This window comes from Danio rerio, chromosome 6 (assembly GCF_049306965.1).
Source record: "Danio rerio strain Tuebingen ecotype United States chromosome 6, GRCz12tu, whole genome shotgun sequence".
Taxonomy (NCBI): domain Eukaryota; kingdom Metazoa; phylum Chordata; class Actinopteri; order Cypriniformes; family Danionidae; genus Danio; species Danio rerio.
Genome location: NC_133181.1, coordinates 8575023 through 8593696, shown reverse-complemented (window position 1 = coordinate 8593696; position 18674 = coordinate 8575023). Strand labels below are relative to the sequence as shown.

The 18674-nt window shown below is 36.8% G+C and overlaps 1 protein-coding gene across 11 annotated transcripts in view; it reads right to left on the bottom strand.

Annotated features, from left to right (window-relative positions):
• The window catches only part of myh10 (myosin, heavy chain 10, non-muscle), a 121179-nt gene that overhangs the window by 15237 nt on the left and 87268 nt on the right, over window positions 1-18674 (bottom strand). For 6 of the 11 annotated variants that reach the window (XM_009302145.5, XM_009302149.5, XM_073953596.1 and 3 more), the window contains 10 exons: window positions 16223-16435; window positions 13725-13937; window positions 12864-13025; window positions 10736-10864; window positions 10560-10648; window positions 7925-8048; window positions 6539-6747; window positions 6295-6403; window positions 6047-6219; window positions 765-2166 (listed from right to left, as the gene is read on the bottom strand). In XM_009302145.5, the coding sequence (XP_009300420.1) occupies window positions 2031-2166; window positions 6047-6219; window positions 6295-6403; window positions 6539-6747; window positions 7925-8048; window positions 10560-10648; window positions 10736-10864; window positions 12864-13025; window positions 13725-13937; window positions 16223-16435 (1557 nt within the window). In that variant the 3' untranslated portion in view covers window positions 765-2030. Of the gene's footprint in view, window positions 1-764; window positions 2167-6046; window positions 6220-6294; window positions 6404-6538; window positions 6748-7924; window positions 8049-10559; window positions 10649-10735; window positions 10865-12863; window positions 13026-13724; window positions 13938-16222; window positions 16436-18674 lie in introns of those variants that run through there. The other 5 variants (XR_012407609.1, XR_012407612.1, XR_012407608.1 and 2 more) reach the window with 1 other exon arrangement.

Sequence of the window (18674 nt, the reverse complement as noted above, 5' to 3'; positions counted from 1 at the left end):
CACACGGACACACACACAAATACATATACATAAATACACAATTGGACAAACACACAAATGTACACGTATACAAATAAACAAACAAAAACACAACTATACACACACGGACACACAAAAATAAACACACACACGCAAATACAGCAACACCAATAAATATATAAACACATACACGCAAATACAGACACAAACAAAAACAGATATACACACACACAAACGCACAAAAAATACACACACACACACACACACACACACACACACACACACACACATATATATATATATATAAAAAAAACAAATATACACAAACAAAAACACAACTATACACACACGCAAATACAGACACATGTATAAATATATAAACACACATACAGGCAAATACAGACACAAACAAAAACAAAAATATATACACACACACGTATATATTTATTTATAAATATATTTATATATGAATATATACGCACACACACACAAATAAATACACAGACAGACACACACACACACACACTAATATACAGATGCACAGAAAAAAAAATATTAACAAATACATACAAACACACAAACACAAATAGACGTACATAACAGACACACACAATCACACAAATACATAAGCAGACACACAAACACAAACACATTTGAAGTGGATGAATAAACTCCCAGATCAACTGTGCAAGCACTCAAACAAGCACTCTTCTCCACATGAGCACTCGTTGCTTATTTGTGCAAGTAATGAAGATGAGCATCAGAAACAGGAAGAGGCGTCCGTCTCTTCTACAATCAACCTTTTATTTATTGTTTTTTCCTTTACAAAACTCACTGTCATCTAGAAATAGTTACAGTATACAAGAGGAAAAACAAGAGGAGAGACGTCTGCTCGCCAACAACAGAAGTGATAATAATAATACCGCATTAATAATAATAAAGATGATGATGATGATGATGATATGATAAAGCTTTAAACCAAATGAGTTCTCTTCACTTCTATAGCAAACCATCATTAACACTGATTCCCCAGATCATCCTCAAATACAGGAGACTGATATACTGGATATGATCATACCACGGTAAAATACAACAAAAAAAAATAGGGGGGAGGAGGTTACATAACAGTTTTATTCCAATTTCCTTCATCCGCTTTTACCTTCATGTTAGCGTTTCTTCATGACAAACTCTCATGGATGTTTTCTAGTTAGTGTCTAAGGCACTTTAAGAAACACGTCATTAAATGCTAACAGGTTAGTACACTTTCCATTCATCTATTGTTCAAATCATCCCTAAACTCAAGTCTTTAAGGAAGTAGCTGTGAATGAACGTGTTCCAGTTGACGAATCCAATCTAGACGTTAGTGTCTCAAACGTCTTCCTCCATACACTTCCTCTAGTGGCCGTGATTCACATGTAGTGTATCAAATAGAGCAGCTGGATTTGGGATGTACCATCATTGTGTCACATATAGGGGGGGAAACCTAAATAGATTATATATATATAGGTAAAGGCTTGTAATGCTTGACGTGCATCCAGAAAACGTCATATTGGTTTCCAGTTGCATGGCTTCTCAAATGATGTGCAGTTAAAAGCGATTCGCAGTTACGTCAAATTTCGTAAAACATCTCCCAAACAGGAGGCCTCGAGTGAAGCCAAGCCCAAATTACGAAGCCCGGTGACGAGATGTAGTGGTTTCACATTTATTTCGAGCCATAGGACTTGATTTAGTTGCTTTTAAAGCGAACGAGCAGCACATGCATCTCAACCGAGCCCGAAATTCTGAACTGTACAACTAAGATGCGATCCGTCACGTTGGCTTAGCTAGCTAAACTAGATTGGAGTGACCGTTTTGACCGAATGAGCGGAGCAAATGCACTTCTATAGTGTCGTGGAAGGCTACAGGAAAACACTAATGGGTCTTGAAGCATCTTGAATTGGGAATAAGGCAGAGTTGATGGAGATGTAGCTTCTGACTGAGTGTGTGTGTGTGTTTGTGTACCACGGAGAGCTGCAGGAGCAGAATGAGGTGTTGATGAAGGGTGTGTTATGTTATTCTGCTGGAGGAGGCTGGTTCTCGTTCAGATCGCTGGCTTTGCTGTCTGCGTCGTCGTCAGAGAAGTCTCCCTCCATCTGCAGTTGCCTGCGTCCTGAACGACTGGAGGAGAAGCTCACTGGACCGCCACGTCTGCAGGACACACACATCATAGACTTACACGTCATGATTTTGCCAAGTGTGATATTACTTCCAAACCCAACCATAACTGTAAATTATTCCCAAAATCAGAGGGGAATAATAAATGGAGAACAATCATAAACCTAACCTTAAACAGTAAACATATTCTTTCATTCTGATTGGCTGACCGGAGTGTTGTTCCAGGATCAACACAGATGTTAGTTTAGGAACTTGTCTTACTTGGTGAAATCAGGTTGGTGGACTTACTATATTCAGGTTTCTGAAGCCTGGTTTATACTCGACGCGTCCGCTTGTTTGCTTGAGTGCGCGCGGCGAATGTGACGTCATAGCGGAGTTTGCGGAGGTTCTCTTTGGGTGCATGCGACATGATTTCGGCTGGCGGTGCGTCGGGCATTTTTTGAGACTCGAGCGAACAGTGCGCGCTACACTTTGAAGAGATTTTGTCTGAAACAGTACGACTGTACACACATCTAATGACCCGTGATCAGAGAGATAACCTAATGATCAATAATTCTTGGCTAGAAATAGCAACAGCCGTGGGAAAGGAGAACGTTTTTGTTAAAACGGTTTGGAAAAACCTGAAGAATAAATTTATTAAAACAAAAAGAGGCCATGGCAAAAGTGGAGACCCGGTACACAATCACAGAATATGTTTTTCCACCATTTATAGGTTTTATACTGATGTATTTTGTTTAATTTTGAATTTAAAACAGTTTAATAGTTACAAAACTAATGAAGTCACAGAAGTATTTCTTTGACAACTGGGAAGGAATATTTAAACCTATCGGTTTACAATATACTGATGCCCTGTTTCTCTGGGCTTTATTGGTGATAATGATCTGTAATGTTGGACCATCATTGCCTTTTAAGCATAAGAGGACAGAAACTAGCCAGACAATAATGTGTGAATTGTGGAGCGGGCTAAATCTAAAAAAAAATCTATATTTTTTTAGTAAGTGTGCTTTTTTTGTGATAATAAAACATATATTTGTAGAGTAACTCATGTTCTGTTGTCATTAATTACAAATTAACAAAAATTTTTTCACTGGTAACACTGATTTATATATTTGTGGAGGGGCTAAATCTGAAAGAAGAATCTTTTTCTAAAAAAATCTTTTTTTTTTTTTGCTTCTATTCTTGCCATAATAAAATATATTTGTAAAGCAACTCGTGTTCTCTTGTGATTAATATTATAATAAACTTTAAATGGTAAATCTAGTCAAGATAAGAACAAAAGCAAGTGATTTGATAAAAAAAATCTTGAATTTTGATAAAAAAATATTGAAATCTTGAATTGTTATAATAAAATACTTATAATCATTAAAATAATGTATAAAAACAATACAAAATCAGTAGTTTAAAAATACTGAACTATATTATGATATGACGTAGTTCCGGAAACTTTCTACTTCTCCGTTTATCCGTCTGACTTTACGGTGGGTTTCTTTTGACCACCTCCTGTATTTTTAAAGAATATCACAATGGCGAACGTGGCGAGTATAAAAGCCCCGGCCGTTTCACAAGGTGCACGCGCAGTCAGCAGAGGTGCGCGATGTGGCGCAAGTATAATTCCAGCTTTACACTTTCAATGTTCAAGCAATTTATAAATGTGACACATGACATATTTACACACATATGCACACCTCATCATGTATCAGATGTTATTTTCTTTTATAGTATTCAAAGGAAACTGCCAAGCACAACATTGAACTGCTGCCATCTACCCTTTTAAATGACATTTACTCATACCTTGAATGTGTCTGTTAATAAAATGTGCATCAAAACTGCCCAAATCATAAATCCAATGCATTATAAATCACATTGTACGGATCACAACTCACGGTTCGGAACACAAGTGAGGAACGCATGAATAAATTTTTTTACAGGTAAATTAACGCTAAATTTGTAACATTTAAACGGCAAGTTTTTATATATTTAGAATAAAGAAATTTAAAAAGATTCTTATTTTTAAAATAAATTTTTATTATCCTCCATCATTAAAATCTTTTTTATGGATCTATTAAAACTTGTTTTAAATTTAAAAACTGAAGTCTATATGCACATAACAAACTGGCCAGCTCATTCAACTTCAGAATTTGACCATTTGAATAATTCACACATAATATTCAAATGTAATAATAATCCAACAGAAGGGTCCTCTTGGTCTTAAAGCCTTCTTTGATTGGTTATTTTCTTAATTTATGATAGCATAGAAGTCAAACATGGGATAAGTGAGTTCATATAGGGGACCAATTCTGGACCTGTCAATGAAGGGTGGGTCTTTCAAACCCACAAGCCATCATTGTTATAGAGACACTCGAATACAATCGCATGTGCTGCGTATGCAACATCTATGAGTTATGTAAAACAATTAATTGCAAACTGAAATGAACATCACTTGATTATATGGTTTGGAATTGGATGCTTTATGAGATTATTTATATTTTTGGCAATTATTTTGCGGTTAATTAAGAATTTTGCAGGATTACAAAAAATGTTGTTTTTTTGTTGATTTTGTGTTGGATTCAGAGATCGTGGAAAAGTAAAAAACTTGCGGGTCTGATATTAGATTAAAAGTAAGTAGTTACTTGAGTAAGTTTTCATTGGATACTTTTTTACTCTTACTCAAGTAACTTTTAAGATTGTTACTTGAAGTCACCTATTACCCTTAATCCTGATTTTCCCACTACAATACAGAATAATGGCCTTTTGACTTGGAGTGTCAGAATTAGGTCACCTATTCGATGACGGCCAAATAAAATCATTTGAGCAGTTAAGACAGGAATTTAATCTTCCCAGTAAAGATTTTTATAAATTCCTGCAAATTCGACACTTTTTAGAGTTCCAGTTAAAAGAAGGTAACATACAATTTTTTTTACTGAAATAGAAAAACAGCTTTTTTCTTTATGTATGATTAAAAAAAAGATCTCTGAATTATATACATTGCTGTGTAATACTGGCCCTTTAATCTTTGATTCTTTAAGGGCAATATGGGAAAAGGATCTGAGGTCTAGTTTTAGTGATGAGGAGGATCTGCCTGCTCAAATATCAATCCCGAAAGTACTTCAATTCGGTTCATGAGCAAAATTATAAATGTATTCACAGGATTTATCAAACTCCAGTTCGCTTCCATAGAATATTTCCCAATTGTTCCCAGCTATGTTTCAAATGCAAGTTAGACATTGGCACAGTTATGCATGTATTTTGGGACTGTGACAAAATTAAAATGTACTGGAAAGAGATTCCCAAAATGATTCAAAAAATAACTGGAGAGACTTTTGCTTCGTCTCCAAAGGTATACCTTCTGAATTGTACATCGGAACTGTGTCTTGATCATGACAAATAATGTATATCGAATTATTATATATATTTGGCCAAAAAATGTATTGTTATTGTGGTCAACTGCGCAGACACCTTCAGTCAATATGTGGCTGAGTCAGGCAATCAGACTCCTACCACTGGAAAAACTGACTTACGATCTACATCAAAGATCTGAGGTGTTCTGGCGCATTTGGTCCTCTTTCTGGATTTTCCTTGAAAATACTCAATAACCATGTCTTTCTAAATTTGTTTTATAATCTTCTTTTATCTTTGTCTTTGCTTTTTGCATCTGTATGCATTTGTCAGAATGTAACAATAACTGCTGTACATATTGTTACGAGATACCAGTACCACTGTCCTGTTTAAAAAAAAAAAAAAAAAAAAAAAAAAAAAAAAAAAAAAGATTGTTACTGGTACTTGAGTAAAAACGTCCTCAAGTTCTTGTACTTTTACCTGAGTGTACATTTTAGTTACTCTACCCACCTCTGTACATAGATTTATAAATGGCCATTTATAAAGTACATCAGTCTATGAGTGTGTGTGTGTGTACCTGAGTCTGTTCTTGAGTGTGTTGACCTCTCGGCTCAGCCCCTCGCTGGCTTCAGTGGCGTCATCCAGCTCTCTCTGCAGTTTCCTGCGGGAGGCGTTTGCTCGCGTCGCCTCCTCCTCAGCCTCCTCCAGCTGCCTCTTCAGCTGCTTCATGCGCGAGTTGGCCTTTTCCATCTAAACATACACAACACTGGTGTCAGAGGTGTTTCGTTTGCTTTGACTGGCAGTGTGCGAGAAGCTTCATCTCACCTGTTCTTTATACTGGTCTGCATGGCGCCGCTCGTCCTCCACCTGCATGAACACCTCCTTCAGCTTCTTCTCTGTGCGACGCACAATCTTATTAGCTGCAGCTCTTTCCCTGTGATCAGACAAGCATTCAGCTTCAGCAAAACACTGATAAAAAATGTCCTTACTCAAGTAACCTGTTGTATTAGAGAAAACAATAACTCAATCGGTTCATTTCTGAGTAGTGATTGTGAAAACGTTTGCGTACTTTGCTTCCTGTTCGAGCTGCTCCTCTAGCTGGAGGATCTTTGCCTCCAGGGCGGCGATAGAGGCCTTGAACTTTGATTTGACGGATCCCTCGAGTTCCTGCAGCTTGGATTTTAAGTCCTTGTTCTGGCGCTCGAGCTGCTGACGTGCGTTCTCACTCTTCTGTGCAGCGCTGCGCTCTCCTGCCAGCTCTGTGTTCAGGGTGTCCACCTGAACATTCACACACAGCAGCTCTCACTAAACATCTAAACACTTACAAAGATCAGAACTACAGAGCAATTCCAACGCTTTGGATGAGACATTCGGAGTAAAAACTTAAAATATAAATTCACAGAGAAAGCATATGTTAACATTGTATTGATACATCTGTTTATGATTGAAAACACATATATCCTGAACTAATAAATAATAATGAATGTTAACAAAAAGTGCAAGCTAAAAAGTAATAGAGGCTGCCATATCTGCCACTAGATCTATTGTCATTCATCACTCACCCACATGAAAGTATACCAAAGTAATTTACAGTAAATACTAAAGTATTTTTTAACCAAACCCACTGACACCTCCAGTAAAACACAGTCAGCTAATATGTGACTAGAGTTGATATTAATCTATGGGATATATACAGTTTAAGTCAGAATTATTCGCCCCCCTTTGAATTATTTTCTCATTTTTAAACATTTCCCAAATTATGTTTAACAGAGCAAGGAAATTTTCACAGTATGTCGGATAATATTTTTTCTTCTGGAGAAAGTCTTATTTGTTTTATTTCGGTTTGAATAAAAGCCGTTAATTTTTTAAAAATCCTTTTTGGGACAAAATTATTAGCCCCTTTAAGCAATTTCTTTTTTCGATAGTCTACAAAACAAACCATCGTTATACAATAACTTGCCTAATTACCCTAACCTGTCTAGTTCATCTTATTAACCTAGTTAAGCCTTTAAATGTCACTTTAAGCTGTATAGAAGTGTCTTGAAAAATATCAAGTAAAATATTATGTACTGTCATCATGGCAAATATAAAATAAATCAGTTATTAGAAACAGGTTTTTAAAACTATTATGCTTAGAAATGTGCTGAAAAAATCTTCCCTCAATTAAACAGAAATTGGAGAAAAAAATAAACCGGGGTGCTAATAATTCAAGGGGGCTAATAATTCTGACATCAACTGTGTATATATATATATATATATATATATATATATATATATTACATCACCAAAAATGATTGAGCTCATGCCTATGTGTTGTGCAATGAGTCGATATAGTGATTATAGTGACAGGCCTACATGGGCTTGCTCTCTGCACCAACTACAGAAAGCTCACAAGGGTGCAGAGTTTTGCAAATACATTGCTCATAATGACAGCAGGGTTCTGAGCACTGCACACCTGCATAGTGGTCTTGCGGAAGCGGTCGTTCAGGAGCTCCATATTGCTCTGTTCCTCCTCCAGCTCTTCCTCCAGCTGAGCGATACGAGCCTCCAGTCTCCTCTTCTCATCCAACAGGGCTGCCCTGAACAAAAACAAGCACAAATGCTTGTTCATGTCATTGTTCAATAATCTGACTTTATTACAGATGAAAACTGCACAATACCTAAACCAGGCTTTCTGCAGGTTTCACCAAGTCAAATGTAAGACTTTAAGAGCTTTTTAAGACCATAAAGATGACATTTTAAACTTATACCCGGCTAAACACAAAGGATTTGCTTTAATGGCCCAGCAAAAATAAATAATATCCTGGCCACATATTTTAAATAATGTGTCAAAGCAAGCAGATCTTAGTTGTATGCATACATTTTTTTCAACAAAACTTTCATAAAATCTTTTAAAACTAAATGCATGCACAACAGACTGTTACTGTGTTAGTTATAAATAGTTTTATTGAGATGTTGAATTGATTGGCTAGCTTTACATAAACAATGGAAAATTAAGACTTGCTTAAAACGATTTAAGACCTCCAAGACAATATTTCAGTGAGTTTAAGACATGTTTTTGAAAAACTACGACAATAATCATTAGACTTTATTGACAACGTTTAAAATAAGAAAATGTGATGATTTCTGAAGAGATCCTGTCAGATTGTATCTCCTCTGTGGATGGGAGGTTAGACGTAAAAAAAATTATTTAGAACTTACTGATCAAGCCATACGGATACAAGTTAGTAAACATTTACTGTATATTTAATAAAACATTCAAACAATGTTGACATCTATAAGAGCAGACAGGATACTTTTGTTTTGGGGTTTTCACCTTTAATGACCGGACAGTGGAGATTTACAGACAGTAAAGTAAGGTGAGCAGAGAGAGGGGAAGGATCCGCAAAGGAATCGAACTCGGGTTGCCACGAGAACCTGGGTACTATAAGTCGATGCACTAACCACTAGGCTATTGGTGCCAACCAGACAGGATAAATTTATTAGAGCATGAAAATAAATGGGTTTGATTTGGTTTTTAATGCACACAGAGACAGAAAAAAAACATCCTTGGCATGTTGTCACACGCAGGATATTTACAAAATATTTATGTAAGAAATTAATCCAAAACTAAAACATCATTCATATACTCGATAAAAATATATTAAATCTAGCTGATTCAGCAGGTTTGCGCATGTAGAACTGCAGAAATAATGGTGATGCCTTGGTTACTGCAGTAAAACAAAGCAGCTTGATATTCACAGATTTAATTCAGGCAAACTTTAGCATATAACCATACGTTGCATAATCAAAAATGCTCTCAGATTTAATACCTTGCAAAATAGCTTAAGACTTTAATACGTTTTAAGGGGCTTTAATTTCTCTACATTGATTTATCAACTTTTAATACTTTTTAGGACCCCGCGGACACCCTGTAATAACTCTCTTTGGTAAATAACTGTTTTAAGTTGTCTTAAAGATAAAGATGTTCTCTCTCACAACAGCTGAATGTTAATATGTATGCAAACCTGTATTTCAAAGGTCTATTATTATATTCAAACATTATTTATATATATATATTTTATTCAGAAGCATAAGTTTGGAAATTAGAAAGGAATATTTTATGCATTCCTTAGACTGCAGTTGACTACATTTAAACATTCCATTACATAATCTATGAATTCTGATGGTATTTAATCAACATTTGCATAATAAAAATCTAATTGTACTTTGCAAGAGATACTAAAATAACTTTCAAAACTCACAATGCATCAAATTTCACACCATTTCCAGCAAGTTTTAAACTATGCAATTGATCTATGCAAGTCAACTGACAGAAAACAATTGTTTGCCATCATAAGCTTGAAGCTTCCCCTCAGAAATAGTGTTTAAAACAGCCTGGGAAGATCACCAGGGCTCTTACACAATAAAGCATGCAAACCTATTGTAGGAACTTCTATTCACCATTAGTGTTAATGTTTATGGTGGATGCACACAAACTAGGGGACCTTTTGTTTTGGAGTGTTGGAGTGTTCAAATCGTCATTCACTCAAATCAGGATACACACGAATGGCGTGCACAGACGTAAATGAACTGTGCTGATGACGGAAATAACAACGGTAAGCTGGAGCAAACAACAGAAACAACATTGAAGAACACTTTCAGCTTAATGTGGACCAGTGTGCATTTCTGTGTGGAGTTTGTTCACCCGTGTTGGTGTGGGTTTCCTCCGGGTGCTCCGGTTTCCCCCACAGTCCAATGACATGTGGTACAGGTGAATTGGGTCAGCAAAAATTGGCTGTAGTGTATGAGTGTGTGAATGTGAGAGTGTGTGGGTGTTTCCCAGTACTGGGTTGCAGCTGGAAGGGCATTCACTGTGTAAAACATATGCTGGAATAGTTGGTGGTTCATTCCGCTGTGGTGACCTCTGATATGTATCAAATGTATGAATGAATGACTTTTTTAATATTCTGTTAAGGGTCTACAAATTAAAAATACCCATTCTTGACTATTTCTGGCACATTTTAGTGTTTATTAATGTGCATTGTCCCTGTAAACAAATAAACTAAACTAAACATGCACTGCAAGAAGTTTACAGAGCAAAGACTTACTTTCCAGAGGCGCTGTTGGAGATCTCATCAGCAAGTTCATCTCTTTCCTGCTCAGCGTGGCGTCTGGCTCTCTCTGAAGATGCCAGATCCTAAAAACACAGAAACAGAACCATGAATTTGCAAGACAAACTAATCTCAATTAACACCATCAGTTCTCTTCAGAAGTGTCAGTTTACCTCTTGCAACTGCAGAATCTCAGCCTCAAGACTCTTGAGCTTCTTCTCGTTCTCTTTAGACTGAGTGAAGATCTCGTCTCGTGAAGTGCGTGCCTCCTCCAGCTCCCTCTGGTAGTCCTTCATCTGAGCCTGGTTGAAAAGAGAGATGTTGTCGTCTATACGTCTCGCATTTTGGACCAAGACTAATGCAGCGGTGACAAGCTTTTAAGGTTACGTCCACACAGCAACGATCATGTTTTGTTGTCTTTTACGGATTCTGTAAAATGTTCGCATGCATACATGTATCACTTCAAGAAATCTCAGTGTTCAGCTGTAAACGGAAAAACTGGGTTAAAAACGGTACAACACATACAGCAGGGAAAATAAGCATTGAACATGTGTTTTTTTCCTGGGAATAATATTTCTGAAGGAGCTGTTGACATGGAATTAAACCAGATTTTGGTAAAAACCCAAACAATACAAACATCAAAATAAAACTAAACAAAAAAAAAAAATCTGTGAGATTAAATCTGTGTAATAACAAAGAAATGACACGAGAAGAAAGTATTGAACTACTGAAACACATTTATTAACTTATGGAGAATAAAGTCACATGAATTGCTCAGCTGTGAGCTTTTCAGAGACTTCATTAGAGTGTAAAAATCTTGATGGTTCTGTGGGTCTTGTCTATTGAATCTAAGATTTATTTTGTATTTCATATTGGGTTCAAGTCAGGTGATTGGCTTGGCCATTCCACAGCTTGATTTTCTTTCTCTGAAAGCATTCGACAGTTTCCCTGGCTGTGTTTTGGATCATTGTCTTGCTGAAATGTCCACCTTGGTTACATCTTAATCATCCTGATAATGTAGATGTTGTACTGAAGCAGCGAATATTCATTTACAATGAGGAAGGGCAGAGGGATGTTGAAGAACTACTAAGAGATTTCAGCTGCTGTCTGGGCTTTCACTGCCTTTCTGCAACTCCCTTTCTTCATGTGTTCAATACTTTCTTCTGGCGTCATTTCTTTTTATTACATGTAACTTCATTTGTAAACTAATTAGATTTTTTTTCTTTGCATATATGGATTTCTTTGGTTATTACTAACATTCAGGTAAAATTTAAAGTCAACAGCACCTTTAGAAATATGTTTTTTGAGAAAAATGATGACATGTTCAATACCTATTTTCCCCACTGCAAGCCACCTCTATATGTGGTGCTGTAAACAAACACAGACACACAAATCAAAGAAGAATGCAGCAAGCAAGTCCTTCTTCAGTGCACCGAGTACAGACACGAATGATGCTGAATGCGTGTAACTTAATGTGGAATGCCTCATAGTTAATACAGCATTACCAGGTTTTGCTGTAATTGTATTAATACATTTAACACAGCTCTGTAAACTGACTTTATTGTTGTTGCCACTAGTTACATGCAGCGTTCTTGCTTCTTCTGGTTACTTGATGCTGTGATGTCACCGTTTACAAAAAGTGGCACTTTGTCTATCCACATGGCTACGCTTGGAATGGCATTTTGAGATTTTTCTACTTTGTTACTCGTTATACAAAAAGTGTTGTGTGGATGAAAGTACAAAAGGTATGGGATGAAAACCGGTTTCAAGGTTTACCACAGTTTGTAAAAATCAAGGTTTTAAAAACTGCAAAAATTTTCTATTTTATCGTACCATTCCTATGGTATATGCAAATTTTTCATTTTGTTTTTTTACGTGTTTTTTACGACCATTTTATTTAGTTTTTTAGGGCAACAGCATCTCCAGCAGAAAAGGATCGTCCATATTCAAAGAAAAGAAAAATATCCAAAAGATGCCTTTTTAAGTTGTAAATAAACCTTTTTAAACTAATAAAAACAGTCAAAGTCAATTATTTATTTTAATGTTTACTGTACTAAAATATTTTAAATGTTTATTCAATTAAAAGACATTTAAAAAGAACACATTTTAGAGCCGTTATCACAATATCGTGATATTTTAATCCAAACTATCATACCGTCAGAATCCAAATGTTAAACTTTTGCAGACTGAACCAAATCCATTGCAGTGTGGTTGTCTAAAATCCTTTTTTGTGTCATTACTTTCACGGTCATTACAGCGTCATCACATTTCTAAACTGCAACATTCAGGAAAAGATTTTACCTGGAGTTTTCGTAGTTGTTTGATGGCTTCATCGCGGGCCTTGTTTGCAGCCTCAATCTGAGCTTCCACATCTTTCAGGTCCATCTCCAGCTTCTTCTTTGCAGCAACAGCAAGAGCTCTCTGCTTCCTCTCATCTTCCAGCTCTGCTTCCATCTCACGCACCTAAAGACAAGAGGACTCATGGATCAAAAAAACTGAACCAGATCACAGAAACACACAGGTTTATCTTGTAGGAAAACTCTTGAAGGCTGTCACACATTTATTGTTGTTTCTCAAAGGAAACAGAAACACAAGAATATTAATGTTCAATTACAATTTATAAATGTGAGCCAGAACTAAAAAAACAGACATAAGCGTCCCTTTTTATAAGTGAGATTTTGTTAGGATAGGACAATATTTGGCAATTTAGAATCTTAGGATTACAAAAGAATATAATAAAATCATCTTTAAATCGTGTACAAACCAAGTTCATAGCAATGTTGATTACTCATCAAAAATAAAGTTTTGATATAATTACAGAATTAAACATGATTTTAATAGCCTAATGAGTTTTAGCATAAAATATCATGTCCATTCTTAAAAATATACCCTCGGAACATCAGATAGTTTTCAATTCAAGTAAAAATTTCAATTCAAATTATAGATCAAATCTTCAACTCTAAAAAGCCATCCAACAACTAAAAACTTCATCTGTTTAACAATTTTAGAAAGCCAAATGAAAGAATAATGTTTAACATTAAAAAATAAAAGTTCATAGGAACTGACGCCAGTAACTATTAAATAAATAAATGAAATAAAATCCTTCTGAATTATTATTTTCAATCACAGTTTTTTAATTGGTAAACTGTACATGTCACAGACCTGTTTAACCAGCGCCCTCTTCTTCTCCTCGTTCTGCTCATCTCTGGCCTGCAGGTCTCGGTCAAACTGGGCCTTCATGGCCTGCATGTTGACCTCCAGACGCAGCTTGGCATCTTCAGTGGCCTGCAGCTCGTCCTCCAGCTCCTCCAGCTGAGTGCGCATCTCCTCCACCTGCTGCTCCAGAGTCCGCTTAGATTTCTCCAGCTCGTGGACCTGCACGTTTTACAACGGAAATGAATACACAGTGATGATCACAATGTGACGAACAGTTGCCACTCTTTCTTAACAATAAATGACAATGACTTTTTTTGGTCTGTTTTAATCCCTTATTTCCAAGATTTCCATTTTTCAAGAATAGGAATTTCACATCTGGAATGCGTTTCCCAAACAACGACGTAACTCATGGCTAAACTATCATAGTATGATGCATAGTTTGAGAAAAGAGCGATGTAGTGATGAGTGTTTCCCAAACCCGTAGTTTCTACTGCAGATCCATCGTTTAAACCACGTTAGTTATAACGAAAAATGCCCATATTTATGTTCAAAACAGGGTGGTAACAACTTCTTTAGAGAAGAACCCCATAATTTCTTTGTACAAATAATATTGTTTTACACACACACGCATTTAAAAAAAATCCAATATTAGTTTTGGTAAAAACATGCACTTGCTTTCCATATTTATTTAAATACGTGTAAATGGCACATATAGGGCCGGTGTTTCCTTTACAAATATTACTGAGAACGTTACATTTTCTATTCTAAAACTTAAAATCACTTACAAACTCTAACACGTATTCTAATATAATCATATATAAATCATATAAATAAATAAATAATGAGGCAATTTTTTAATAAATGAAATTGAATATGTATTATTTATTAGGGAAAAAAAACAAATCCTACTTTAATGATAACATCAATGATGATGATGATTTTTATAATTAAGTATGATATTGTTTACTTATTTTTTTTTTCAAGCCTACTTTTACAATTAGACACATGCAAACCACTGCAGAAATGGTCTAACCTACAGGCCCATGACATATACAGACAGATACTTAATAAATAACCTACTATAAATGAAAAGCATTAACGTATGCTGTGTTTTTTGTTTTCACAAGCTTTAGAGATGTAACATAAATTCAGATTTTTTAATAATAGGTTACCAATAGCTTTGTCATGAGCCACGTTTGTGTTCAAAATGACATCAATGTTCAAAAAAAAAAAAAAAAAAAAAGTGCACTGCAAAGAGAGCGCAATTGTAAACATGAAGATCGATAAAACATAGGGAGGATAACTGGGAATAGAACACAGCCAGGAACTATGTTTCTAACAACAGCCCCAGAGGTGTAGTTGCAAGCATACAAGTTTGCAACGCAGTTAGCGAATGTTCGTTGGAACGATGGATTTGAGAAATGCCAAATCAACCAACTATGTTTGTAACGACGGAACTTGCGACCTTAGTTGACTAACGATGGTTTTCGGAAACGCATCCCTGGTCAAGTTTACCACTTTATTACACTTGCATAGGATTTAAAACGATTGATTGGCTGTACTTTCTGTCCAAATTAGTTCTAGTAAGCTAAAGATATGCTAAACTCGTTTCGTCATTAAAAAAAAGTCAGGATTTAGTATTAAACAAAATTAATTATAGTCTCCAATCTTTCATGCTGTAATACTAACAATGCAAATGTTCTGACAGGCTTATTTTTGCATCTTGCTACATATTCTGGTGGCAGTGATGACAGGCAAATTACTTGACACCTGAAACTTGCTTTATCACACTCGTTTAACACATGCCGAAGGGTGTGAGCACATTATGAGCTCTCAAAACACAATCTGCAGTTTACAAAACACCAAAAACGATTCAAACGCTAATAATGACTTCAACCATCACCATACATGGAGTAAACAGAACCTACTTAATTACACTCATAATCAATCACTCATAAATAGTCTGGACAAGTACATAGATTAACGATACAGGAGTGACAGCTGCGTTTAAAGAAACGGGATTGAAACCGTAAAACCCACAAATTGTCCAATTGTGTGTACTTGACTCTTGGGAAACGCGATGATTAACACTGTGGCAATTAAACTCATCTCATCTATTTGACATCTGCACTTTCTGCAATATAAAAGTGATTACCCTAGGATTGTTTTGGTCAATTTTTACATCTAAATCACCTTTGCCACAAGTTTTTTTTTGTTTATATGTTTGAAATCCTGTCCACTTATTATGAGGTGACAAGATAAAGCATTAGGGTTTATGTTTATTATGTCTTTGCTCATATTTCTCTAGCAAAGTTTTTCTAGCAATATCTGGCAAGACTATTGAGTAAAGACTATTGAGTCACCAATGAAATAAATCACTGGGAGCGAATGTTTAGTTGCATTGTCAATTTTCCCCTTGCATCTGCTGAACATGTTTTGTGTATGGTCTGTGCACCCTAAAACTATGCACATATGGTTTAGTGAACGTGGCCACAGTGACTTACGTTTTTGCCTACGTCATCCTTGGAGCTGATCAGATCCTCCATCTCAGCTCTGAGCTGCTTGTTGAGTCTCTCGAATTCCTCTTTAGCCTCCAGAGCTTCATCCAGGGCTCGGGCCATAGACAGAGCTTTGGTGTCCTTCTCTCGAGCCTCGGCCTCGGCACGGTCCCGCTCCTCAGCGTAACGCGCAGAGATGGTCTTCTCCTCCGCCAGCATCTGTCACACACATTTACACATGCACTTATTATTGTCAGCAGTTTTAAAGGCTCCAATGGAAAAAATAAACTGTATATCTAAACTATATACAAATAAAAACTTCACACGAGATAGTCCACCAACAAATAAAGTTCTGCCATTAGTTGATCACCCTCATGCCACTTAATTTACTTATAAACACATGATTTTTTTTGTTGATCACCTTAGCAGATTGCTTTAATGAAACGTGAGATTTCGGTCCATTCACTAAAAGAACATAAATATGCATTGAACACATTACGCTTTTGTTAGGAGCTGTTGACATGAAATTGAACCAGATTTTGGTAAAAACCCAAACAATTGACCACATTTTTTAGAACTGCTCGATCGTGCAGATTCGCACTCTATAACATCAGAAAGATCCGACCCTTCTTATCTGAACATGCAGCTCAACTCCTTGTTCAAGCTCTTGTTCTCACCAGACTGGATTACTGCAACTCTCTACTAGCGGGGCTTCCAGCTAACTCTATCAAGCCTCTTCAGCTGTTTCAGAACGCAGCAGCACGAGTGGTCTTTAATGAACCTAAAAGAGCACATGTCACTCCGCTGCTCATCCGTTTGCACTGGCTGCCAGTTGTTGCTCGCATCAAATTCAAAGCTCTGATGTTTGCTTACAAAGCGATTTCTGGCTGCGCCCCTTCTTATCTGCTCTCACTTCTGCATATTTATGTGCCCTCCAGAAACTTGCGTTCTGAACGTCGCCTTGTGGTTCCATCCCAAAGAGGAAAGAAAATCACTTTCCCGAACTCTCACATTCAATCTGCCCAGTTGGTGGAATGAACTCCCTAACTGCATCAGAATGGCAAAGTCACTCGCTGTCTTCAAGAAACGACTAAAAACTCCACTATTTATTCTCCACTTAACTTCCTAATCTGCAATTGCCTCTCTGGATATACCACTAATTAAAAAAAAAATATATATATATATATATATTACTAATGCTTTCCTTCTTAAGCCTGATTTATACTTCTGCGTCAGGTGACCGGCGTAACCCACGGCGCAGGCAACGCGCGTGGCTGTGCATTTATACTTCTGCGCGCTGTCTCTGCCGGTCTGCATTAACACTTCCGAAACGCTAGTTGGCAGTGAGGTGTAAATGTTCCTCTGTGTCAAGTTTCTTCGCTACTTTTTTGCATTTCCTGAACACTTCCGGGATGTACAAGTGGCTCAAACTCGCTCATTTTGAGGCAGGAACCGGCGGACGTGCAACAACTTTAACTATGAGGTAAACACAAAACAAAACTTTCCATCCGGAGCTCCTTCACGGGACTCCACACTTGTAAACAATCGCTCGCGCGGCGTCGCGCCATTCGCGCGCCTCTCGGTCCCGCCCAGACTCGTCAGCGCTACCAAGCCGACCAATCACAGAGCTTATGCTACGCGTCGTTGCGACGTGTAGTTACATTTTTTGAGAGGTGCACGTCAGTGACGGCGATGGCCACGGCGAAGGGCTATGCGTCAGCGCCGTAGCATACGCCGGTGTTTGACGCAGAAGTATAAATCAGGCTTTAGACTTTACAGACCTGAAACTTGCCTACAGCTTATTCATTGTTGCTCTTATAGCGGTGTAAATTGCTTCCTTGTCCTCATTTGTAAGTCGCTTTGGATAAAAGCGTCTGCTAAATGACTAAATGTAAATGCAATACAAACATAAAAATTAAACAACAAAAAAAAATCTGAAAAATGAGTAACCATGACACAAGGAGAAAGTGCTGAACTACTGAGATGTATTTAATACTTTATATAAAAGGCTTTTTTGGTGAGCTTTAAGATACCTCTCATAAAGAGAATGAAGTCATGATGGTTCTGTCTATCAAATCTGATCTTTGATTAGTAATCTCTATCGGATTCAAGTTAGGTGATTGCCAGGGCCACTCAACAGCTCTATTTTCTTTTTCTGAAAGCATATGAGAGTTAGCTTGGCTGTGCGTTTGGATCATTGTCTTGCTGAAATGTCCACCGGGGTTCATCATCCTGATAATGCAGATGTTGGACTGAAGCAGCTAATATTCAGTTACAGATGGGTGCTGAAGATCTACTAAAAGATTTTAACTGCTGTCTGGGCTTTCACTGCCTTTCTACACCTTCCCCTTTTCTTTGTGTGTTAAATACATTTCCTGTGTCATTTAATTTTATTACGCATTACTTGATTTGTAAACTAATTAGATTAGTTTTCTTTGCAAATGCCCTATGAATGAAA